Raw genomic sequence first — 25,211 nt, forward strand, 5'->3', positions numbered from 1 at the left:
AGTCTTTCAATGACCCTGCTTTATTCGTGGGATGAAATAGAGTGTCAGGATGACCATCTGATCCTTGCCTTTCTCTTCTCTCATTCTTAAACTCAATAGTCTGTCTGTTTTTAGGTACTCATATGTGCTGTTTCCTATCACTGGAATGCCCTCTCCTCAGCACATTGCTATTTGATTAACAAGCCCCTGCTCAAGGCTTTTCTTTTCCTAAGTCTTCCCGTTTTCTTTCTCAAGTCAGATGATCGCATCTGTTATAACAGACCTAGAATAATCTTGAAGGCCAGAACGGAGTGCCCTCATCTTAGTAACCTCACCACATAAGCCCAGAGCCTGGTACATTATAGGTGGTCAGTACATGGTAAGTGAGTTATGGTGTTCATAATTGACCTAACCTCTGAATTTTTTTTTCTTAACATATTTCTCTTTTCCTGCTCTGATACTATCACAAGTATAGTTTTATTTTGTGTTTTGAAATCTGATAAACAAGGGCTACCCTTACAATTCTTAAAATATTTGTTTGCTCTTTTTTACACTTTTCCTTCTAGATCTTGCAAATCAACTTCCCATGCTTTATAAAAAGTCTTGTTGGGATTTTGATTAGTGAAGCATTGTGTTTACCATTTTATGGATGGTTAACCAAGTCTTGGCAAGGTCACATTACTTTTCCAGGATTACAAAGCCGGTTACTGACAAAGCATCAGAAACTAAATTTTCTGACCCCAACAGACTAGCCTTTGAAGTGGAGGCACATTCTTTGATTAATGAGAAGGGTGGCCATTTGATCATGGGAAATAGTCACAAGTCATTGGTAGCCACGCCTGGCAGTGAATGATTCATGTAATGCTGTTTTGGTGGTTACAAACAAAAGTGACTTGGTTCTAGATGAGATGTGTGGCTAGTTCTGAGGATGGAAGAGTTTAAACAATGTTTTCTCATGTCTGGTGCCTTCTCAGCCTTCAGTTCTTAGCTAAAAACAGAGAGGACTTCCCAGCCGCCTTACATCTAAAGTAGTCTATTGCTTCTCATTCCCACTCCCCTCTATTGTGCCATATTTTATCACTCTATTTTAAAACCATCTGAAATTATCTCATCTGTTTACTTATTATTGTCTGTCCCTTTTCACCAGAAAGTAATAAGACTTTGGGCCTTGGCTGTCTTGTCATCCTGTCCTTAAGTGCTTGGAACCCTGCCTGGCACAAAGTGTCCAGATCATTTACTGAACAAATGATGATGTCTTAAGTAGTTTAAGTGGTATTGGGATAAATAGGCAATCTCTGGAATAGAATGAAGAAGCGACCTCATTTGAAATTTTTCATTTTTATGTGTAATATAGACTTATCATTATTTAAAATTTTTTGAAAAATGATAGTTATTAAAGAGTTGCTTTTATGTCATAATCTACATAATCTTTTAATAAGTTAGAACTTGTATTTATAAAAAATAAAATAGTATAAAATTAAATTAAAAATTAAAATTAAATAAATTTAAAAAAACAACAGAACCACCAAGTACATTCATTTTCTATTGCTGCTTTAACAGATCCCCACAGGCTTAGTGGCTTAAAACAGCACAAATTTATTACCTTACAGACAGAAAGTCAGAAGTCTGACATGGCTCTCATCGGGCTAAAATCAAGGTGTCAGTAGAGCTGTGTTGCTTTCTAGAGACCTAGGGGAGAATCCCCTTTTTTGCTTTTTCCAGCTTCTAGAGGCCCCCTGCGTTCCTTGGTGTATAGTCCATTTTCATTTTCAGAGCTAGCAGTCACAATTCTGACTTTTTTTGCCTCAGTTTTCCTCATTAAAGGACCCTTGACAGTCTCCTTATTTGAGGTCATCTGGTTAGCAACTTTAATCCAGTCACAACCTTAATTTCCCATTGTCATGTGACAGAACATATTCACAAGTTTCAGGAATTAGAACATGGACATCTTGTGTGAGCTGTCAGTAAACCTGCTATACAGTTACTTCTCCACAACCATACAGTTACAGTTTAAAAAGCTTCCTTTATAGTACGTGACCACGGAGAGGTTTCATCAATGTTTCCAGCAGCAGTTGTCTTTAACCTCCCTTCTACCTCCCTCCCCATCCCACCCCTCATGTCTGATTCATGCTGCTCTTTGGCAGAAACCAACACAATTCTGTAAAGCAATTATCTTTCAATTAAAAAATAAATTTAAAATTTAAAAAAAAGTTGTCATTTTTCCATGACCTAACAATTGGACTTCCCTCCAACACTTGGAGCCCAGAGCGATGCAAACAGCACTGAGATGGGTGTAGAAGCAGCAGACTCCTTGCCTGGAACCCACGTTGCCATCATGTTGTGCAAAATCTTCTCTCTCTTTCCTCAGACACTTCCAGATTCTTTTTCTCTGTGAATAATAATTCCAGCAACCATGGGCCTGGTGGATCCCAGCTAGGGAACTAGAGCCACCATGGGGAGACCTTTCTTCTCTTTGTTCTTGTTCTTGCTGTTTAGTCACTCAGTCATGTCTGACTCTTTGCACCCCCATGGACTGTAGCCTGCCAGGCTCCTCTGTGCATGGGATTCTCCAAGCAAGAATAGTGGAGTGGGTTGCCATTTCCTACTCCAGGAGATCTTCCCCACCCAGGGGTTGAAGCCTGCGTCTCTTGTGTCTCCTTCATTGGTGGTGGGTTCTTTACTACTGAGCCACCAGGGAAACCCCTACTTTCATTTAGTTAAGCATGGTTGAGTTTTAGAATTAAAATTCATGAAGATAGCACAGAGTCAGAATACTGTAAACGTGTATCCTGTGTGTATCTTCCAGATGATTAAAAAGTCCAGAACTACTGAGATGGCCCTGGACAGCCTGAAGCAGCAGCTGTTGGACCTGCATCATTCAGAATCGCTTCAGCGCGCGAGGGAGCAGCATGAGAGCATCGTGATGGGCCTCACAAAGAAGTATGAGGAGCAAGTGCTGTCCTTACAAAGGAAGCTGGATGCTACCCTTACTGCACTGAAGGAACAGGTTGGAATGATTTCAAATAGCAACTACTATAGACAAGTAAAGCCATGATTGACATCTTGTGGTTCATCATATAGAAATGCTGGGTGTTTGCAGTAGGTATTTGAGTATGAGTAAAATTTTAAAAGCCCAAATAGTTTTATCTGTGGATATGCCCCGAGGGCATACTTTTGGAAATCCTTCCTCTGGTAGGACTGGTTAGTGCTTTCTCAGTTCTCATATGACTACTTCTTCATTTGTTGAATATTTATGCATATTGTTTATATGTCTTAGAAGATTCCAAACTGAAAAGAAGGAGTGTTCTGGGAGCTGGCCTGGAATTGAGTGGTTGGCCTGGGAGATTAACCAGGAGAAGACCTTTCTTGGGTCTCCCAGTGTTTGGTTATTAACTTGTCAGTAAATATTGTCTAGAAATGATTCTTGGGAGAAGAGTTGATTTTGAGACTAGTGTAATACATAGGGAAGAGATTCTGATCTGAAATCATTTAGATATGAAACTTGAGCATGTTTCACAGTTTTTATTTTATCTTTGCCCCAAAGGGAATAAAATGTTGTAACTCAGGTAGTGGGTTTGCTTGTGCTCCAAAACCCCAGATAATCAGTTGAATGAATAAAATTTCAGGGATTGTCTTTCTCAATGTAATTTCAGAATTAATTTAACCCAAGGAAAGAAGAGAAGAATATTAAGATGTGAGGATCTAGAAAATCCCACCCTACTTAAAATTCACACTGATTTGGGTTGTTCTTTCTTATTTATACAGCTGACTCTAAATTTTTCCATGATTTAGGTAGAGTACTATAAAACTGCATTATTGGCAATAATAATTATATATCATTTCATTTTATTTTACTTTTATATGTGTTTATATGAATTTTTATTGGATTTATTTTCCCATATAGATTTTTTAAAGATTCTTTTTATGTAGAAAAATACTGTGAACTTGATCAGTGTGAAGGATAAGTAGAGGGGTGGGGAAAGACAAAGACTTTGACAAATTATTAAAATCTAGGAAAAAAGGTAAAAAAAGAAAAATTATTAAAGTCTACTTTCTGGAGTATTAAAACAGATGGAATTTGAGATGCGGTTTTATCAAGCGTGGCTCTGTTTGGGCAGCAGCGTGAAACCTGCTGTGGAGAGTGGTGCCTCCTCAGATGATGAGAGGAGTCGGTATCAGTGGCTTTTCCACGTCGGGTTGAGGAATCTCTCCATTCTCTACTGACTTAGGCACACGTACACAGGGGCAGCCTGGGAGCAGTTCCGAGTGTGTTTCAACCCCTGTACTTGTTCCATTCACTTTTCTCACCTCTTCCAACCCCTCAGCCGAAGAATCCTAGACTAGAACACAGAACAGAGTCTTCATCCTGTGCTGACTGGGCTTCGGATCCCTGAACCACAGAGTGAAGGTGTTGATTAAGGTCTTGTCTACTGTTACATTCTGTCAGTGATTTTTCTTTTTTTTTTAAATTTAAAACGGAGCAGAGCGTAGCACTGATGCTAGCTTCTGCATGTTGTTCCGTAACTGCTTTGCAAAGTGGTGATTCCAAAGTGCCTAGTGTTTTTTCCTTTCTGGGAATGCTTTTTTTTTGGTATCCCTTTCATGCTGTCCATTTGCTATCATCTGGCTCAGCAGTATTTTTAATAAAAGGTCAGTTCATATTATCTCAGAATCCAAGCTGAGAGTCCTGATTGGAAAAGGTGCTGTAAAGATCAGCCAAGAGCCAGGGAGTTGGCTGCCTGTAATCAGGAAAATGCATGAGTGTGTTCTATACAGACAGGTGATTTAGATTTTCTTACCATAACTGGTAACCATACATACATACTGCCCCTTGTTTTCTTTTTTTTTTTTTTAATATAAAAGTTATTGAAGAGGAGCAAAATCTTTCCCTTTCTGATAAGCCTTTTCCTGCTCCACTCCACTCATCAGGTTACAAAGAAGAATAAAACAACTCGTGAGAAAGAGTAGCATGGAAATAACTAGGCGATGTAGCAGATGAACAAGTTTGCTAATGTCTGGATTCTCAGTGGCTCTCACATAGTCACACAACTGTGTACCTGAGTACATGCCAGTGTTACCTGAGTAGATGATCATACATTGTATGATTTGTGAGTGACAGAGATTGTTAACCTGGCATCTCCTAAAGCAGTCCATGACTAGGCTCCAGGGAGCTCATGAATCTCTGAAATTGTGGGTGTGATTTTCTCTTGGGTGTCAGTATAAGCAGTTTTCTTTGAGAAGACCCATGAGCTTATTCAGATTTTTCAAGAGGTTCAGACCTCCCCCTTGCAAAAATTTGAAAATCACTGCTTTGTGGAAATGGCACCCCACTCCAGTATTCTTGCCTGGAGAGTCCCATGGACGGAGGAGCCTGGTGGGCTGCAGTCCGTGGGGTCGCTAAGAGTCGGACACGACTGAGCGACTTCACTTTCACTTTTCAATTTCATGCATTGGAGAAGGAAATGGCAACCCACTCCAGTGTTCTTGCCTGGAGAATCCCAGGGACGGTGGAGCCTGGTGGGCTGCCGTCTATGGGGTTGCACAGAGTCAGACACGACTGCAGCAACTTAGCAGCAGCAGCAGCAGCAGCTTTGTGAAAACTTGCTCTTGGAGGGAAAGGACTATACTTGTAAAATAATCATATTATTTCATTTGTTCAGCAAACTTTTACTGAAAACAGCTAAACGTCAGGATGTAAACAAAGTTTACATAGATTTAAATCTATTTTGAAAAACAAAACTCAATGCAGAAGCTACCTAATTCCATGTGATGGGAGGAGTAGCAATCCATCGCATAATCGTGTTTGTATGTGTTTTAATTTTTGTGTAACTCATGTATTTCTCAAAATACATGGCATGTAAAATCGTATTACTAATTTAATATTTTCCTTAAGTCATCAGCTTTTCTGGTAGAAAGGATTGTACACATACTCAACATGTAGCAGCTTTTGTTATTTTGGCTGAGTTACTCTTGAGTTTTGTGTGTGTGTGTGTGTGTGTGTGTGTGTGACAGAGAAGATGAGAAGAAATGAGCTCTTGCAGCTCATAATGTTCCTCCACTGACAGAATGCTTATAGCATGCTATCTCTGAGATGATTTCCTCCCAGGCGTCTCCTTTCTCTTCCATTCACAGAAATGTCATATCCTGAGATCTCTGTTCAGGTGTCTGAACTGACTTCTACTTCTTCCTGATACCGGTTGACATCTCTGATTAGCTCCTCGGTGGTTTAAATCTTTCTTCGTTCTGGTCTTCTTGCAATCTTCAGCTTCTGTTGAAGTCATGGACTTTAGTTTCTATGTTACGACCTTCAGCTGATCTATCTGCTAATCTTTAATATGTATTTGAGCACTTCCTATTGACTGAGAGACTCCAGCAGACCTGTGTGCATGTGGCTTAATTCTCATTTTTTTTCCTTTGTGCACTACCAATCTGTTCAATTCTATTTCATCTTGTAGATTCAGCTATTGTCTCTTCATCACTGCAGTTGTCTCATTCAGTCTTCAAAGACATCTGCCTCTGTCAATCTTGAACTGAGTGTTCTCACTCAAGCTAATTGCGGAGAAGATAGAACCATTTATTTTTGTTTTGTTTCTTGGTGTTTAAACTGCATACTTTAATGAGTATAATCTCTTTTCCTGTACTTGTCAATAGAAAACAGCATGGCTTAATTGATTGTTGCCTAAGACCCCTGCCTCTGCCCCCTGCATTCTGCCATGTGGCTTTTGGGGATCTTCGGTCCCTGACCAGGGATTGAACCAAAGTCTTGGCAGTGAAAGCCCAGAATCCTAATTACCAGGCCACCTGGGGGACTCTTAATTAGATTGTTGCATATAGTCAAATTATTTCCATGGTCTGCCTCTTCATTATAATAGTTTTCACCTTTTCTTGAACTCTTTTGGGCCAGTTCTCAGTCTCTTGTAAAAGCTGTTGTGACCTCCCCAGCACATAAATGTGAGTTGTCCCCCACAGCTTCTTGCTCACACATTCACATTGTCATGAATATTAGCTCATTCGTTGTGTTTGCCATGTTACTTTGGTGCTTTAGAACCAAACTGGCCTGGGAGTCAGCAGCAGTGTGCCAAGAGGTTTGCACTGTTGAATAAACATGGACCAGGTTCCAGAAGCTTCATTTTGCTCAAAAATTTGGTAGAAAAACTTTAAAGCAAACATAACACATTATGAAATAGAATACAAAATGCTCATGAATTTTTAAGCTAACAGAGGGAACTTTGAGTCTCTTTGCTCTGCTTAAGGAGAGTGTTAGTATCCTTATGAGGTGATGTATTTTCTATTTGTCACCTTAAGGCATTATTAGGCTTTAGATTATGGTCAAATCAGGACCCAAATGCCTTCTCTCTGTCTCAAAGTCCTTTCTTGATATGCCTCTTACTACTTATTTTCTTCAGGCTTTTTCAGGTAACTTCAGCCAATTACCTTGATTTACTTCTATGCCTCTCACATGCTCTGCTATTTGCCTGGAATTCAGCCTGTGTCACCTTTCTTGAATGAGAGAGATGATGATTTCTTCTACCTGACTTTGGGATTCCCATGGCTCATTACTTCCAAACACAGTTTCTTTTTGTAGACTTTTGAATATATTACATACCTGCTCTAGATTCTCTATATATCCCCATGTAATTACACACATGCACACATTCATCTTGTTTTTCTTTGTCATTTTTCAAATGTTTTTTGTAGCATTCACCATGTATAAGGCACTATATAGGCACCTTCAAACAGACTGTTAAGAGAAAAAAGGCATATAAAAGATGGGAAAACATGAGAGAAACAGATCAAGTTTAAAACCAGTTCAGAAGAGGGAGAGCTACTTTCTGACTATTCAGAATAGAGTGAGTTTCCATGTGTTTTGTCTGTATCCTTGCTGACTTGGGACACAGATTCCATGGTTCAAGGTGGTTTGCCTAGTGTGTACACACAGTTATACTGAGAGTGTAAAAGGCAAATAGGGATGTAATACATTTCCTTTGGCTTGAATAAAATCCAATTTTATAATAACAGTGTCTTAGGTATATAGAGCAGAGAGAGACTTTAGAAGCCATCAGATTTAAATTCAACCTAAAGGAAAAACAGACTGAGCAGTTGGTGACTGACCAGTTTGTTCTCCTGACCCAAACTTGTGCACTTGACCTTTTGAAAGAGGTGATCCTGGCAGGTTATGATTTTATATTTGACTTAAAATCCAAAGATGTAAGGTCATAATTGTTAGTTTAATATATGATAACTGATTATGAAAAGGACTTCTTGGATGCTTTTTCTGTTTAGGAAGATATCTGCTGTCATTTGAAAGCTCAGGTTAAACAACTGGAAAGGATTCAAGAAGCAACCAGATTAGAAAAGACTGAGATCATTAACAGACTGACGAAAAGCCTGGAGGAGAGTCAGAAGCAGTGTGCCAACCTGCTGCACTCAGGTGGGTGTCTGTGTGGGTGCTGGCTGCCCAGAAGGCTAGGGGAAAATGTGGAGCAAGCATAGGAGGATCCATGAATTACTGTAAAAATCCAGAAAAAAACAAAAGTTCATCAGTGACAGAATTTTTCTTAACATTGTTACTGGTGTATGTCTATGAAGATGTGGTGTATTTTCATTAGATAACTGGGGAAATCCAGACACGTATAAAGTAAAAAATAAAAATAGCCAATAATCCTGCCATGCAGAGACAACTGTTAATGTTGTTCACAAATGAACATGTCTAGACAGTTCCCTGCTTCTGTACCTAGTGCATTTTAAAACAAATCAAAGCTGAATGTGCAAAAATTGAATAATTCAGACTACCGGTGCAATGTTTGAAGAATGGGTTATTCAAAAGTTGAAGTCTGTCTAAATGTATATGTGTGTGTGTGTGTGTTTTGGTGGGGACAAAATTCGCATCATACTCCAATTTAGGTCATTTCAGTTTTGTATCCTTTGTTCCACGTGGCATTACTTACTGAGCCTTTTTGGTTGCCATTAAAGGCTTTGAAACTATGATTTTCTTTAGTTGCCTAGTACTCCATCATTACTTTGCTTAACCATTTCTTAGATGCTCATTTTCTTCTGAGGAAACCCAATAAAGTCCTTTTTAAATGGGAACCTTTTAACCATTTAAAATATTAGGTTATTGGAGTTTCAGGGGTACAATCCTAGTTTGCTTCTTACACATGTGGAGGTGGGAGTGGTGGAAATAAATGCACTCAGAAAGAAGCTAAAGTCAGCAAGATGTGGTTTTCTTATTGGAAGGTAGAAATGGGTTCTAAAGAATTTTTGCTTTGGCAATCTGTGAGCTAGAATGTTCTGCTCCTATTAAAGGACTTGTGGAGTGTTAAGGTCTGTAGACATGGCTGGTTTAATTCATGGCAAGGTCACAGTAGCCCATGTCTTCAACTTCCCGAGGACCTTTGGGCAGCCGTACTAAATCTTGAAAATGTCAGCACCACACATATGCTTTCTGGGTCCCACCGGCTATAGCCTCAGTGGACGCAAGTTCTTCTGTATGTCATAGGCAGTTTGTTCCATTATATCTGATGTATTCTGTGGTTCTTTCTCCCACAGGTTCAGTACAGGAGGTGGCTCAGCTGCAGCTCCAGCTGCAGCAAGCAGAAAAGGCACACGCTATGAGTGAAAACATGAGCAAGGCTTTGCAAGTGAGTATTGCCACGAGGAAGAGACTTTCTGGGTAACTGAATTAGACGATGGTTACATCACCTTTTTGAACCTTGGATTTCTCTGTATATGGTGGCTAGACCATCTCTAATCCAGCCCAGGGAGTCGTTCACAACCTTACCCACAGAGCTGGGTAGCCAAGCCCAGGTCTGCCCACCTGTGGAGCAAGGGACCCATCCCTTCCTTCACATGGCATGTCCTATCATCTTGGGGAGTGTCCCAGAGATAGGTTTATCTACAGGCGTGGGAAACCTACAGTCCAACTGCAGTCCTCTCACATCCTCCTCCAGTACCACTTACATTTTCCACTGGAGGAAGAATTCAGTAATTCCCTCCCCTGGAAAGATGTATAGTATTTTGTGCCTTTTCACCACTGGCAGACTAAACCAGTCTCCTTTGTCCACTACTCTTAGTCAACATGCACTGCCACCAGCTTCTCAGCTCAAGGGAGGCTTTTTGTGGAGGACGGAACGTCAGTGAGGGAGGTGTGAGAGAGGTGTTTACATCTGCTTTCTCATTCACTTTATTTGTTCATTCAGTTTGCTTGAAAACCTTGATATGTGCTGGCCTTGACATTTTTAATGTATGCCAAAAAATATATTTGAAATAGCATTTCTGCCTTCTCTTGATCATTAAAATGAACTTTGAAGAATAGAAAGAATGACTGATTCCTTCTTATAAAAAATGAAAATGGCTTTCAATAATTTTGTGTTTTAGGAAGAATTAAAAGAACTAAAAGATGAAATTTCTCTCTATGAATCTGCTGCAAAACTAGGAATACTTCCAAGTGACTCAGAAGGAGAATTAAATATAGAACTAACTGAATCGTATGTTGATTTGGGTATTAAGAAGGTCAGCTGGAAAAAATCCAAAGTGAAAAGGTATGGAGAAAATACTGTGCTATAGAAGAATTCACATTAATAATACTGATGGTGCATAATAAGCGGCACCAGGCATGAAATGATGAACTGCCTAGGGGTTCCTTAGTGCAGGACAGTTTATTTTAGTAACTTCTAATGAACTGCCAGTGTCGAAAATCAAAATGAACAGAAACCTCAAGTGTTGCTATTGTACTGTCTTAATACCAACAGGCACATCAGTTCCAATAAGGTAAAAATAATTTAGTTAAAAGATACAAGTTAAATTCTACTACTTAAATTGTGTATCTGTTTTATTAAGGCAAGAGCATATTATTTTTATTAGGTTAAAACTGTGTGTTGAAAGCAGCCATTTATCAATGGTATATGAGAAAATGAGCGTTGATTTTCCCTGGGAACCTTACTGTGACCTTATTTATTTATTTATGGCTGCACTGGGTCTTCATTGCTGTGCACGGGCTTTCTCTAATTGTGGCATTTGGGGGCTACTCTCTAGTTGCGGTGCATGGGCTTCTCATTGTGATGACTTCTTTTGTTGTGAAGCATGGGGATGTAGGGCACACGGGCTTTAGTAGTTGTGGTGCCCAGACTCAGTTGCCGTGCAGCTTGTGGAATCCTCCCTGATCAGGGATCAAACCCATGTCCCCTGCATTAGCAGGTGGATTCTTAACCACTGGACCACCAGGGAGTCCCTGTGACCTTACTTTTAAAATAGGGATTCTGTCTTTTATGCTTAATATAGATATTTTAGTGCTGCTTATTTTACACATATATTTTTAGGAATCTCATGGAAGGGTGTGCGTCATTGTCCCTGCTGGGCCCAGCAGGGAAGGGAGTGGTCGTGGTAGAAGAGGGAGCACATTTAGATATCATGAAACACTTAAAAGATAAACGCAGGAAAGGATGTATAGTTCGAAGCTTTTGCTATTTGGAAGGGACTATTCAAGGCTCTGGGAGTGGAGTACAGAAGATGAAAGAGACGCTCTCCCTTCCCACAGGGAGTTTATATTTTGTCTGATGAAGAGAGGGAGACACATTTGTAAGCCACTAAGCTCTGTGTGCTAAACGCAGTGCTTAACATACAAAGGGGGCATTTAGCTATTTCTTCTTCTGGCCTGGGATAAAGATGAAAGATGAAAGGCTTATTTGGAAGAGATTGCATTCAGGCTAAGGAAAGCCTTTCTTGAATGCATTCTTGAATGAAGCCACCACCATCCAATGTATAGTTTAAGACTAGTTTGCCATCATTAGTGTTTAGTGAAAGTGTTTACTACCTGGTGTGTTTCAAGTATCATGCAACTAAATACAAACATATGAATCCTCTGAAAAGTTTGTTCCACAGTAAGTTTTAGAACTTACCTATTTTAGTGCTGTGATTCCATTTTCAAAACAACAAAATAAGATGCAATAAATTAAGATCTCAGTCAAGTGATGCTGTGGAACGCAATGTTACATTAGTTGAGTGAGGTTCCACTTATCTCAAAGTCAGTCTTGAGGGACTCTCATCTCAACAGAGCACAATTACAATCCAGACAGACACCAAGAGGCAAATAGCAGACGTGGATTATTATGTGATACATTGTTAGAAGCCACCTTGGGGCTAATACCCCAGGGTCAGGGGCTCATACCCCAGGGCCATTATTGACTTAGATTTGTTGGTATCCTGTGTGTTCATGTGGGTGCATGGTAAGTCGTTTCAGTCGTGTCTGACGCTTTGCGACCCCATGGACTATAGCCTGCCCTGCTCCTCTATCCATGAGTTACCTGATTTCCTAAGTGACCATGGAGTAAATGGGTCAGTGAGCTGGGAGAGGTGCTGCCAGGACTTCAGCCGGCCAGCTCAGTCTAAGCAAGGAGAGAACACAGAAACCCACAGTGCCGGAGCGGCCAAGCACCAGGGTAAGCAGCTTTTATACATCTAGGCCTGAGATGACCCACATCAGAATGTCCACACTTGTGATCCTGAGTTATCAAAGGAAGCCTTCAGCTTTGGTTAGTTAATTATAAGCAAAAGAGGATGAATGCGCTTTAAACAGATTTACATAAAAATTTAAAGTTAAAATGTAGTCATCTGGAAAACTGACTGCTGTGAATGGCTCATTTCCTGTTAATGCTGGATTAATTCTCAGGGGCTAGTGGAAAGAGCACGGTCTTCAGATCCAGAATTGTTTTGAATCATAGTTTTGCTGTTTATTACTAGCTTTCTGACCTTGGGCAAGTTTCTTGACTTTCCTGAGCCTATTTTCTTATCAGGCTTTTTCTATCAGGTAGTGAAAGTGAAGTTGCTCAGTCATGTCAGACTCTTTGCGACCCCATGGACTGTAGCCTACCACACTCCTCCGTCCATGGAATTTTCCAGGCAAGAGTACTGGAGTGGGTTGCCATTTCCTTCTCCAGGGAATCTTCCTGACCCAGGGATCGAACCTGGGTCTTCCGCATTGCAGGCAGACGCTTTACCATCTGAGCCACCAGGGAGTATAGCATATCCCTTGGGGGCTTAAAATAGATAATGACTATAAAGGGCCTCATGTAATAAATTGTAGCACACATTAGGCATTTAATCAGTGGTAGCTGTTACTATTATTATTTAAGAGATGCTTGGCTAAAATATACCATTGATCAGATTTTATATTAATCTTTTTTCTTGGAGTATAATTCTTTACAATGTTGTGTTTCTGCTGTACAACAAAGTGAATCAGCTATATGTATACATATATCCCCTCCCTCTTGAACCTCCCTCCCCTTGATCAACTTTTGACTGGACACATTTTATAAAAAGTCTTTGATCCTCATTTAAATCTTGGGGAAAACGTGGGAGACATATTATTTTAGAGTTGGGAAAACCGAAGCTCAAAAGAGCGAACTCCTTAGCCCAAGAAGACAGACGCTTAACCACAGAACCAGCACTTCAACCCAAAACTTGACTGTCATATAAATCTGTTGGTTCATATTTGCATGACAGTCAAACCTGTTTTCCCTAAACTTCATTCTTCTATGTTTTTTTAAAAAGAAGATTAAAGATTTAGTTTCTGCCAAAAAAGATACCTCTGCAACTTATTACTTTAATTTATGCCATAATTAATCTGGGGATCGGGTAAATAATACATGTATCTGTGTGTGTGTGTGTGTGTATATATATATATATATATATATGTAGGTTTATCTTTTGATGTAGAGATATTCCATCTTGACATTTACTAAAATATATTTACTCTGCCCTTTCTATTTAATTAGTAATTGTCACCCAGATCCTACAGTAATTTAAAGCACATTCCTGTGTTGTAGACACGTGTTCTGGGAAACAAACTCACTCAGAAGGATAATGCAGATAGTGGAGTGCAGTTTATTACACCGGCGGGCCCAAAGCAGAGTCTCCTCTTAGCCAAGGACCCCAACCAGTTTTTGCGAAAACCTTATATACCCTAAGTGTATGTGCCCAAACCCACCTCCCCAAATTCCCTGAAACTAGTCTGAACAAAGGAAAAGAGATATACAATCAAAGATAACCCATGGTTCATATGCCTTAGGCCTAGGTGGTTAACAGTGGGCAATTATCAATAGGCCTGTGGTCATACCCCAATAAGCATAATAGAATTTACAGTTCGGTTACACAGACAATTAGGGTATTCTTTCAGGCGACTGAGAGTCTAGGTACGAGCCCTGGGGCTCTTCCATCCTGGGGGTCTGGTTTTCCAGTTAGTACGTCCCTTCCATAGATACTGGGCATATAGTTCAAAGTCCACAGTCCAGCCCAAGATGGAGTCCTCCTTTCAAGATGGAGCCTGTTCTGTCTGTTTCCTCCTTCACCTGTGGATAACAAACTTGAGACATCACATGGCTATCATACCAAAAGGAATGCCAGTGTTCAACCAGGAAAGTGATGGATAACTAAAACAGGTGGTTCGTCATTAGGGCTTAGGAAGGAGGTGTTCAGTGAAGTGCAGGGTAAGTGAAGACGTGATCTTACAGTCGTCCCTCCCACCATTGGCTACATGGCTCAGTAGGTAAAGAATCTGCCTACCAATGGGGAGATGCTACTGCTGCAGGTTTGATCCCTGGGTTGGGAAGATCCCCTGGAGGAGGAAATGGCAACTCATTCTAGTATTCTTGCCTGAAAAAATCCCAAGGACAGAGTAGCCTGGTGGGCTACAGTCCATGGGGTTGCAAAGAGGTGGACACGACTGAGCACGCACTTCGTTACTCACTATCCCTCCCACCAGCGCTTTAATGGATAAGAATTCAGCTTTGTTGTTGTTGAGTCACTTTGAGGAAAAAGTAAAACTATTCTTAGTTCAAAGTGGGAGGAGGTACAGGAGAGATTAGATCTGTACCTTTTCTCTGCTGAATCATGTTTCTTAGAACAAAAGGAAGCAACACTTTGCCAGTGTCGAGAATTTTAGTTCTTTGTTGACTTGAGCTCCTTTCAAATCACTGACCCAAATATTAGTGGCTCCAAGCCTTTATTCCCAACTACTACCTCCCTCAAGCTGCTGCTTAGTAAACGTTAAGGATTTAGCCTCAGTGCTCTATTTCACATTCATGGGATTGGAATAGCTAAATCTGCATGCAGCCTGCAGACAGCTTCCCCTCTTCCTTATTGTAGTTGGCTGCGAAGCTCAAATAATAAACATTTAACAAGTGGAAAGCCTTTCCCCTCCGGTCTTCTCAGCAGGCTTCATCAGGGACAGTTTATTTGGATTGAGGGGAACCGCCCTCCCCAGGGCTCACTGGTGAGCCTAATACAGAGCTGGTCACCACTGCTGACTTTTCCCTTTTGGGAAAGAAGAAAAAATTATTTTAGCTAGCACTTTCTCTGCTCTCTGACTTGGCTCCCTCTAGGAGTACATGGTGTGCTATCTCAGTGGTCAGTATTCAGTAAGAAAAGAAGCATAATTTGTTAACGGCTTGAAAGTTAGTTCACCATGTCGTATAGCACTGGAAGATGCATTGCAATATGTTTTATATTTCTTATATAAATTATATTTATCTCATACATTTCTATATAAATAGAAGTGGTTTAGGTTGGTGAGATCTACACATCCACACATATTTACACTATATATAATACATATTTAAAAAGCTGTATATATTGATAAATATGTAGTACATTGCCAGGAGCTCCTTTTGTAACATTAAAAAACCCCTAATATTTTGTTCATCCTCTCTTTCTCTTTCTGTATACATATATGTATGTATATACACAGTATGCATATGTATGTGTGTACATATTTAATGTTTCATTTGGAATCATCTGAAACTGAAAAATGAGAGAAATTATGTTAATCTGAATACTATTTTTCCTTTTTCTTAGAAAGACTTTAATTTTTTAGAACAGTTTTAGATTTATAAAAAAATTAATACAGTACAAAGAATTCCCCCATACTCTGCATCCATTTTTGCCTATTAACATTTTACAACAGCATAGTACAACTCTTGAACTAATACTGATGAATTATTATTAACGAACATCCATAGTTTATTTAGATGTCCTTTATTTTTACCTGGTGTTCTTTTTTGTTTCGAGATCACATCTAGGATACTCCCTTACATTTAGGAGTCATTTTTCTCTAGGTTCCTCCTGACTTTCCTTGTTTTTGATGATCTTGACAGTTTGAGAAATGCTGGTCAAGTGTTTGTAGGAAGGAAGACCTTCCTGGAATTTGAAGTTTTTCTCATGGGTTTTGTGGAGGAAGACCACAGAGATGAGGTTCCATTTTTATCACATCACTTTGAGGGTACATACTATCAGCTGTTTATTTCTTCTCAAATGTAGCTTTCTCCTTTTTTTATGGAAACATTAGAAGATACCAGTTAAAAGCTGCCATAATGTTACTTCCCCTCCCAGGAAGAAAACTACTATTAACATTTTGGTATATAATTTCTACATTATCTGTTCTGTAGGTTTCTAAAGGATAAAATACTAGTGAATATACTACTTTAAAATGTGTCTTTTAACTTGGTACGTTCTGAAATCCTTAGATATCAGTAAATATTGTTGTAAATACTTATCAGTGGATATGTGGAACTATATTTTAGTTAGTGATACACTGTTTAAAAATTTTTTTAACCATAAGTAATGCAGTATTACAGAGAAGGCAACAGCAACCCACTCCAGTACTCTTGCCTGGAAAATCCCGTGGATGGAGGAGCCTGGCAGGCTGCCGTCTATGGGGTCCCACAGAGTCGGACACGACTGAGCGACTTCACTTTCACTTTTCCCTTTCATGCACTGGAGAAGGAAATGGCAACCCACTCCAGTGTTCTTGGCCTGGAGAATCCCAGGGACAGGGGAGCCTGGTGGGCTGCCGTCTATGGGGTCGCACAGAGTCGGACACGACTGAAGTGACTTAGCAGCGGCGGCAGCAGCAATGCAGTATTATAACTAAAAGCATACTTGTAGTCTGGTCTTTGGTTTATTTCCTTAGATGTGGGTGAATAATCTTGTTAAAGAGCACGAGTGTTTGAGGCTTTTGATAGGTGTTATTACTCATATTATGATAGTACCTATTTCTCTGTATCCTGTATTGTTGAAGATTATCACTTTTCCTGTTTAAAAATTTTATGTAGTTAGATCCATCACTTTTCCCTTTTGATTTTTTGATGGTATTTTTCTAGTACTTTTTATAACTTTGCTTTTTAATCCTTTTAAAATTGTAAAATATAACACATAAAAGTGTATGAAATATAAGTGTACAGCTTAATGTATGATTTGAAAATGAATTCCCATGGAACTACCATCAAGGTCAAGAAATAAAACATTGCCACCCCGTATTCCTCTTTCTAGTCAAAATGTTGAGCTTACTACTGTCTTAACTCTTAAATTGTTTTGGTTTTCTTGTTATCTCTTAAAAGCTAGTTATTCTTGCCTGAACACTATATGTTAGATTTGCCTTCATTTAGAGGGAACTCATATATCAGGTGGTTTTTCTTTTTTCCTTTTTTTTATAGCTTTATTGAGATATACAGTTGACCCTTGAGCAACATGGGTTTGAACTGCAGAAGTCCACTTATATGTGGATTTTTAAAATAAACATAGTACATGTATTTTTATTTTACAGGTGGTGGAGGGGGGGACCAGCACCCCCAACCCTCTATGTTGTTCAAGGGTCACCTATATTTCCAGGACCATAAAATTCACCCATTTGGAGTGTACACAGTTCAGTGTGTTTAGTATCCCCAAAGTTGTCCATCTATTACCACAACCTAATTTTAAAACATTTCAGCTTCCCCCACAAGAAATCCAATACCTATTACCAGTCATTCCCTGTCATCCCGTCTGTCTTCACTGTGCTGTGCTTAATCGCTCAGCCGTGTCTGACTCTGTGCGACCTCAGGGACTGTAGCCTGTCTGGCTCTGCCCATGGGGATTCTTCAGGCAAGAATACTGGAGTGGGTTGCCATGCTCTCCCCGGGGATCTTCCCAACCCAAGGATCCAACCCAGGTCTCCCGCACTGCAGGTAGATTCTTTACCAGAAGCTCAGGCAAATACTAATTTTCTTTCTACCTCTATGGATTTTCCTATTCTGTATATTTCACTTTAATGGATTTATATAATATGTGGTTGGCTTTTGTGATTGGCTTCTTTCACTTGGCACATAATGCTTTCAAGGTTCATCCTTGTTGTAGCATGTATCACTGCTGCTGCTGCTAAGTCACTTCAGTCGTGTCTGACTCTATGCGACCCCATAGACAGCAGCCCACCAGGCTCCGCCGTCCATGGTATTCTACAGGCAAGACCACTGGAGTGGGTTGCCATTTCCTTCTCCAATGCATGAAAGTGAAAAGTGAAAGTGAAGTCACTCAGTCGTGTCCAACTCTTAGCTACCCCATGGACTGCAGCCTACCAGGCTCCTCCGTCCAAGGGATTTTCCAGGCAAGAGTACTGGAGTGGGGTGCCATTGCCTTCTCCGAATAAACAAGCAAAATGTGCTATATTCGTTATTATTACTTGTTCAGAATATATTCAGAATATTACTTGGCTATAAAATGTATCGAAGGCAATCGCAACCCACTCCAGTACTCTTGCCTGGAAAATCCCGTGGACAGAGGAGCCTGGTAGGCTGCAGTCCATGGGGTCGCGAAGAGTCGGACACGACTGAGTGACTTCACTTTCACTTTTCACTTTCATGCATTGGAGAAGGAAATGGCAACCCACTCCAGTGTTCTTGCCTGGAGAATCCCAAGGACAGTGGAGCCTGATGGGCTGCCGTTTATGGGGTCGCACAGTGTCAGACATGACTGAAGTGACTTAGCAGTAGCAATGGACATATATTTGGATCATTTTACTTTTTTGGCTGTTATGAATAATGCTGCAAATTTTTGAGTGGACATATGTTTTCGGCTTTCTTAGATGGTTTATATGGTAACTTCATGCTTAGCATTTTGAAAAATGGTCAGTTTTCTGAAGTGGCTGCACTGTTTTACATTGTCACTGGCAATGAATGAGGGTTTCAGTTTCTTTATATCTTCATCAGTGCTTGTTATTTTCCATTTAAGAAACTATAGTTTCCTGGTGGACATGGAATAGTTTCTTATCATGGTGATTTGCTAATGATGTGGTTTTTACTTGATGGCTGATCATGTTTAACATTTTTTCATGTGTTGATTGGCCATTTGCGTATTTTCTTTGGAGAAATGTCTAGTCACATCTTTTGCCCATTTTAAAATTGGGTTGTCTTTTTGGTATTTAGTTTTAAGAGCTATTTATATATCCTGACTTTAAGTCCCTTGTTAGATACATGATTTGCCTATATTTTTTCCTGTTCAGTGAGCTGTCTTTTCTCATTCTTGATAGCATGCTTTGAAGCATGAAAGCCTTTAATTTTATGAAGGTTAACTTATGTATTTTTTTTCTTTGGTTGCCTGTACTTTTCTAAGAAACCATCCTCTAATCCGAGATTCTGAAGTTTTATACCTATTTTCTTCTAAGAGTATTATTTCTTACATTATGTCTTGAAATCCATTTTGAATTAATTTTTTGCATATGATATGAGGTAGGGGTCTAACTTTATTCTTTTGCATGTTTTGTACCATTTGTTGAAAAGAGTGTTTTTCACTAAATTGTTTTGGCACCCTTGTCAAAAAATGAATTGATTGTGAATGTGAGAGATTATTTCTGAGCTCTCAATTTTATCTCATTGAGCTATATATCTTTATGCACTAGATTGCCATATCTTTGTAGTAACTTTTGAAATTGGAAAGTGTGAGTCTTCCAACTTTGTTCTACATTTTCAAGATTTCTTTGGCTAATCTGAGTCTCTTGTAATTCCATATGAATTTTATGATAAGTTTGTCAATTTCTGCAAAGAAATTAGGCAAGGTTATGGTAGGGATTATATGGAATCTGTAGAACAATTTGGAGGAATATTGCCATCTTAATAATATTGTGTCCTGATCCCTTAACACTGGATGTTTTTCCTTTAATTTGGCCTTCTTTTATTTCTTTCTGTGTACTGGTCATACACGTTTATAATTTTGTGTAAAAATTAGTGTATTAGTCATATGCTTTTGTTAAACTTACTCCAGTGTTTTATTCTCTTGGCTATTCTTTTTGCTGGATTGTTTTTTATTTATTTTTCTGACCTCACCACATAGCTTGGAGAACCTTAGTTCTCCGACCAGGGATGAAACCTGTGGCCCCTGCAATGGAAGCATGGAGTCCTAACCACTAGACCCACCAGGGAATTCCTTGGATTGTTTTCTTATGTTTATTTTCAGGCAGTTCACTACTAGTGTATAGAAATACAATTGATTTTGTATGTTGATCTTGTATCCTGCCACATTGCTTAACTTGCTAACTAGTTCAAATAGTTTTTCAGTGAATTCCTCAGGATCTTTTATAGTCGAGATCATGTCTGAAAATAGACATATTTCTTTCTTTCCAACACCTTTTATTTCTTTTTCTTGACTAATTGCTCTAGCTAGAAACTCTAGTACAGTGTTGACAGAAATGGCAAGAGTAGACATCCTTGTCTTACTCCTGATTTTACATGGAAGTATTCAATCATTCTCCATTAAGCATGGAATCTAGCTGTGGGTTTTCTGTAGACATAGGTTTTCTTTAGATTTTTTTTTTCACCAGCATTTTGTTTGTGAGACTTACATTATATCATGTAGCTGTAGCTCTTTCATTTACATATGTAAATATATGTGTGTGTAACTTTCATTTGTATGAATATTCCAGTTTATTTTCCTTTCTACCATTCATAGATTCTTAATGTTATTTTCTGGTGCAATGTACATACATTTCAGTTGGGTATATACTTAGAAGTGAAATTTCTTGTATTACATGTGTTTCAACTTTAATAGACAATGCCAAAATCTTTTCCAAATTAGTTGTGCCAATTTACCTCCCCACCAGAAGTGTATGAAAATTGTATTTGTGCTTTGTCTTCTTGCTAACACTTGATATTGTCATTAATGTGTAGTATTATTTTATTGTGATCTTTATTTGCATTATTCCAGATTACTAATGAGATTGAATTCTATTTAAGAAAATATGTCTATTGTGTTTATTGATGGCTTGGGTGTGGGGCATGTGTGTGTGTGTGAAGAAGGACTTGCTTGTGTCCCTTCTCAGTTTTTACATGATTTTTTTGTGTGTGCGTGTGTTCTGTTGATTTATAGGAGTTTTTTGTTTTTTAATATCTGTTCTAGAAAGGAACTCTTTGGTTATGTGTATTGCAAATATCTTCTTTCACTCTGGGCTTGTCTTTTTATCTTTTTAATGTATCTCTTCATGAATGGAAGTTCTTAAACATCAGTCAAATCTTTCCATCTTCATGGTTAGTACTCTTTGTAGTCTCTTTAAGAAAAACCTTTCCTTACTTCAAGGTCATGAAGTTATTCTTTTATGCTGCCTTCTGAAAGATTTATTGCTTTGTTTTTATACTTTAGTTTTGCCATCTACCTGGAATTGCTGTTCTTGTTAGGGTTTTTCTGACTATTCTTGCTTGTTTACATTTCCATGTGAACTTCATATTTAGCTTGTTCTGTTCCAGGAAAAAAAAATCCTGATAATATTTTCACTCGGATCACGTTAAATGTATATATACATTAACCCAGGGAGAACTGATATCTTTAGGATGTTGAATTTACTTATTCAAGAATATAGCATGTCTTTTCTTTTGCTTAAGTCTGTTTGTCTTTTAAGAGTGTTCTGAAGTTTTTCACATTTAGATTTTACACAATTCTTGTTAAATTGATGCCTACATATTTTATTTGCAATAGTGAATGGCATGTTCTTTTCCATTATTTCTTCTGAAGTATTGTGTGATTTCTATATTTTAGGTTATAACCTGTTGCATTCTAATTCTCTTCTTAGTAGTTTTTCCATTAGATTTAAGGTTTTTTAGATATAATTGTATCATCTGCCAATGGAGATCGTTTTACTTCTTCCTTTTCACTTATGCTACAAATTGCTTTCCCTTTAAACTTAAAGTTCCTGTATTTTATTTAGACATTAGTAGTATAAATGCTCTCTCCCAAAGTGGTTTTACCATTTTGCATTCGCAGAAGAAATGTCTTAGAGAGTTTCAGTTGTTCTCTGTCATTGTTAACACTTGATAGCGAGTCTTTTAAGATCTGAGCACTTCTAGTGTGTGTGTAGTGATATCTCATTGTGGTTTTAATTTGTGTTTCTCCAATGACTAATAATGTTAAGCATCTTTTGATGTGGTTTGCTTCCTCTTTTCTTAATATGCTTAATTGCCATTTGTATATGTTGTTTGGTGTATATATATGGACTGGCATGCTGTAGTCTATGGGGTTGTGAAGAGCCAGACATGACTCGGCTACTGAACAACGATACGTTGTTTGGTCTTCATATATTTCAGGATACAAGCCCTTTGTCAGATATATGTGTTGTGAGTGTTTTCCTCCCCTCTCTGGTTTATCTTATCATTTTCTTATGTTATCTTTTGAAGAGCAAAAGTTTTTTTATGAACTCAAATTTATTTCTTATTTACACTTCATGGTTTTTGTACAGTTCATGAGTTATTGCAACTCAGTGTTAACAAAATTTTTCTGTTATGATTTTAGAAATTCGATAGTTTTGGCTCTTATATTTACATCTGTGATCCATTCTGAGTTAATTTTTTAGTATAGTGTGAGGGAAAATTTGATTTTTTTTTTATTCCAATAAATCCAGTTGACCTAATCCCGTTTGTCAGAAATGGGATTTCCAATTGAATTGCCTTGATATCTTTAATAATCAGTTAATTGCATGTTTGTGGGCCTATTTCTGTACTTTGCATTCTGTTCCAGTGATCATTTTGGTGGGAGCAGTCTTGATAATGTAACTTATAGTCTTGAAATGGGTTGAACAAATCCTTCAACTTCGTTGTTTTCAAAATTGTTTTGGCTATTCTAAGTACTTTGCATTTCAAAATAAATTTTATGATTAGCTTGTCACTTAATACAAAATTTGTCCTCTGGACAAATTTGAAACTTAAATTTCAAATTTTGAAATGTGTTAAATTTATAGATCAGTTTTGGGAGAATTGACATCTTAAGAAATTGCCACTTGTTGCTTACACTTCCGTAAAGCTGAGGGAATTAAAGACATTGAATCTTTCAGTTTCTCTCTATGCATGCTATACTTCTCTCTTTATCTAGGTCTTCTTCAGTTTCTCCCAGTAATGTTTTGCAGATTTTATTAAATGTTTGTTTATTTGGTGGCACAAGAGTCTTAATTGTGGCATGCAGGATCTTGAGTTGTGACTTGGGTTTAGTTCCCTGACCAGGGATTGAACCTTGGCCCCCTGTGCTGGGAGCTCTGAGTCTTAGCCACTGGATCACCAGGGAAGTCCCGATGTTTAGTAGTTTTCAGTGTAGAGATTTCCCTTTAGCTGAAGAATTTCTTTTGGCATTTGTTCCAGAGCATGTCTGCACATTCTTAGTTTCCTTGTATGGAAATGTTATATTTGCTGATTACAGAATTCTGGATCAACTGTTCTTTTACTTCAGCACTTTAAAGGTATGCTCTTCCACTGTCTCTGGCCTCTGTAGTTCCTGAATAGAAATCTATTCTTATTTTAATCATTGTTTCTGTATACAATGTGTAGTTTTTTCTCCTGATGCTTTTAGAATTTTTTTTCTTTTTTTCAGTTTTCAGCATTTTCATTATGATGTGTCTAAGTGTGTTTTTCTTTTAGTTTATCTCATTTGCGGTTCACTGAGCTTCTTGAAAATGTAAATTGTCTTTTACCAAATTTGTGAAAATGTTGACTGTTATTTCTTCAAATACTTTTTCTGCTCCTATCGCTTTCTCTCTCCTTCTGGTTCTCCAGTTACGTATAATGTTAAATCTTTTTATGTTGTCCCACAGTTCTCTGAGACACTGTTCATTTTTTTTCCCACATTAGATAATGCTGTTGAACTATTTTCAAGTCCACTCACTCTCTCCTCTGTCATTTCTATTCTGTTGAGCCTGTCAGTTGAGTTTTTTTTTTTTAACTTTTAGATATTGTATTTTTAATGATAAAATTTCCATTTGTTTCTTTTAAAGTTTTTATCCTCTGCTGAAAATTGCTATTTTTTCATTCATTTCAAGTATGTTTTCTTTACTCATAAAGCCTAGATATTTGCTTTTAAAACTCTCTGTAATATTTCTAGCATTTAGGTTTTCCTTGTTAGTTTTATATTGAGTAATTTTAGATTGTATACTAGACATTGTGATTTTTTTCTTGTATATAGACTTGTATGGGTGTTTCAAATCTTTATTTTTCTGAGCCTTTGCCACATTGATTTGAATCTGTCCTGTGTATGTATGTGCCTCTCCAGAGTTAGTCAGTGTGAGACTTATGTGGTTCAAATTTCAGTGAAATTCTCCAAATCTTTGCTGATTTGATGCATGCAATCTGTTCTCTGCATGCACAGTTCAGGGTTTAGACTAAAGCTTGCTTATACACAGAAGCCAGAATTCCTTCCTCTGATCATCTCCCCAGGAATCTTCCTGCACTCTTACTTTATCATTGGTTTAAGCAATTTGGTGTTGATATAACTTATAATGGTTTTCATGTTTTTTGTGCTTGAGATTCATTGAGCTTCTAGGTTTTAGGGGGTTTTAATTTTCATCAGATAGAAAAATTGTGGTCATTATTTTTTCAAATACTTTTTCTATCAGCCTCCCCAGTTTTCTGGGACTTAACTACAGTTAGGTTAGAAAGTTTAATATACTCTATGTATTTCTGGTCGTCTTTCTCTTTGTGTTTAAGTTGGCTGTGTCTTTATGTCCATGGATCTTTTCTTATGATGTATTAAATATGCTGTTAATCTCATCTAGTAGATACATTTTTTCAGATATTTTTATTTTTTGTCTCTGTAAGCCCAATTTGGGGCATAAAGTCTTCCATTTCCCTCCTCATTGTTTTTGTGGGTTCCCCCCTCCGCCACCATCTGCTTGAGCATATGGCATATACTTAATTAATTCTACTATCTGTCATCCCCAGTCGTTTTCTCCTGGTTACAGTTCATATTTTCTTTCCTGCTTTATTCACATTTGGTAAATTTTGATTGGATGCTGGACATTCTGAATTGTATGCTTTAGATTTGGGACTTTATTGCATAAAAAAAAATACTGTTATTCTTTTTCTGTGACATACTTAAGTTACCTGGAATTCATTTGATCCTTTCAAGGCTTCTTTGTAGGCTTCGTTAGATCAGATTTAGAACAAACAGCTTAATCTGGGGCT

General features: G+C 38.2%; 1 protein-coding gene and 1 non-coding gene across 51 annotated transcripts in view; one reads left to right on the top strand and one right to left on the bottom strand.

The window, feature by feature from the left end:
• The window catches only part of CEP152 (centrosomal protein 152), a 96,232-nt gene that overhangs the window by 23,930 nt on the left and 47,091 nt on the right, over positions 1-25,211 (top strand). For all 50 annotated transcript variants that reach the window (XM_081508493.1, XM_081508467.1, XM_081508489.1 and 47 more), the window contains 4 exons: positions 2,786-2,986; positions 8,263-8,410; positions 9,529-9,620; positions 10,357-10,520. In XM_081508493.1, coding sequence (XP_081364619.1) covers positions 2,786-2,986; positions 8,263-8,410; positions 9,529-9,620; positions 10,357-10,520 — 605 coding nt within the window. The remainder of the gene's footprint in view (positions 1-2,785; positions 2,987-8,262; positions 8,411-9,528; positions 9,621-10,356; positions 10,521-25,211) is intronic.
• TRNAC-GCA (transfer RNA cysteine (anticodon GCA)) lies at positions 12,920-12,992 on the bottom strand. Its single transcript has one exon. It is a non-coding gene; the product is annotated as a tRNA-Cys (tRNA).

This window comes from Giraffa tippelskirchi, chromosome 7 (genome assembly GCF_054371585.1).
Source record: "Giraffa tippelskirchi isolate mGirTip1 chromosome 7, T2T-mGirTip1v1.2.pri, whole genome shotgun sequence".
NCBI lineage: Eukaryota > Metazoa > Chordata > Mammalia > Artiodactyla > Giraffidae > Giraffa > Giraffa tippelskirchi.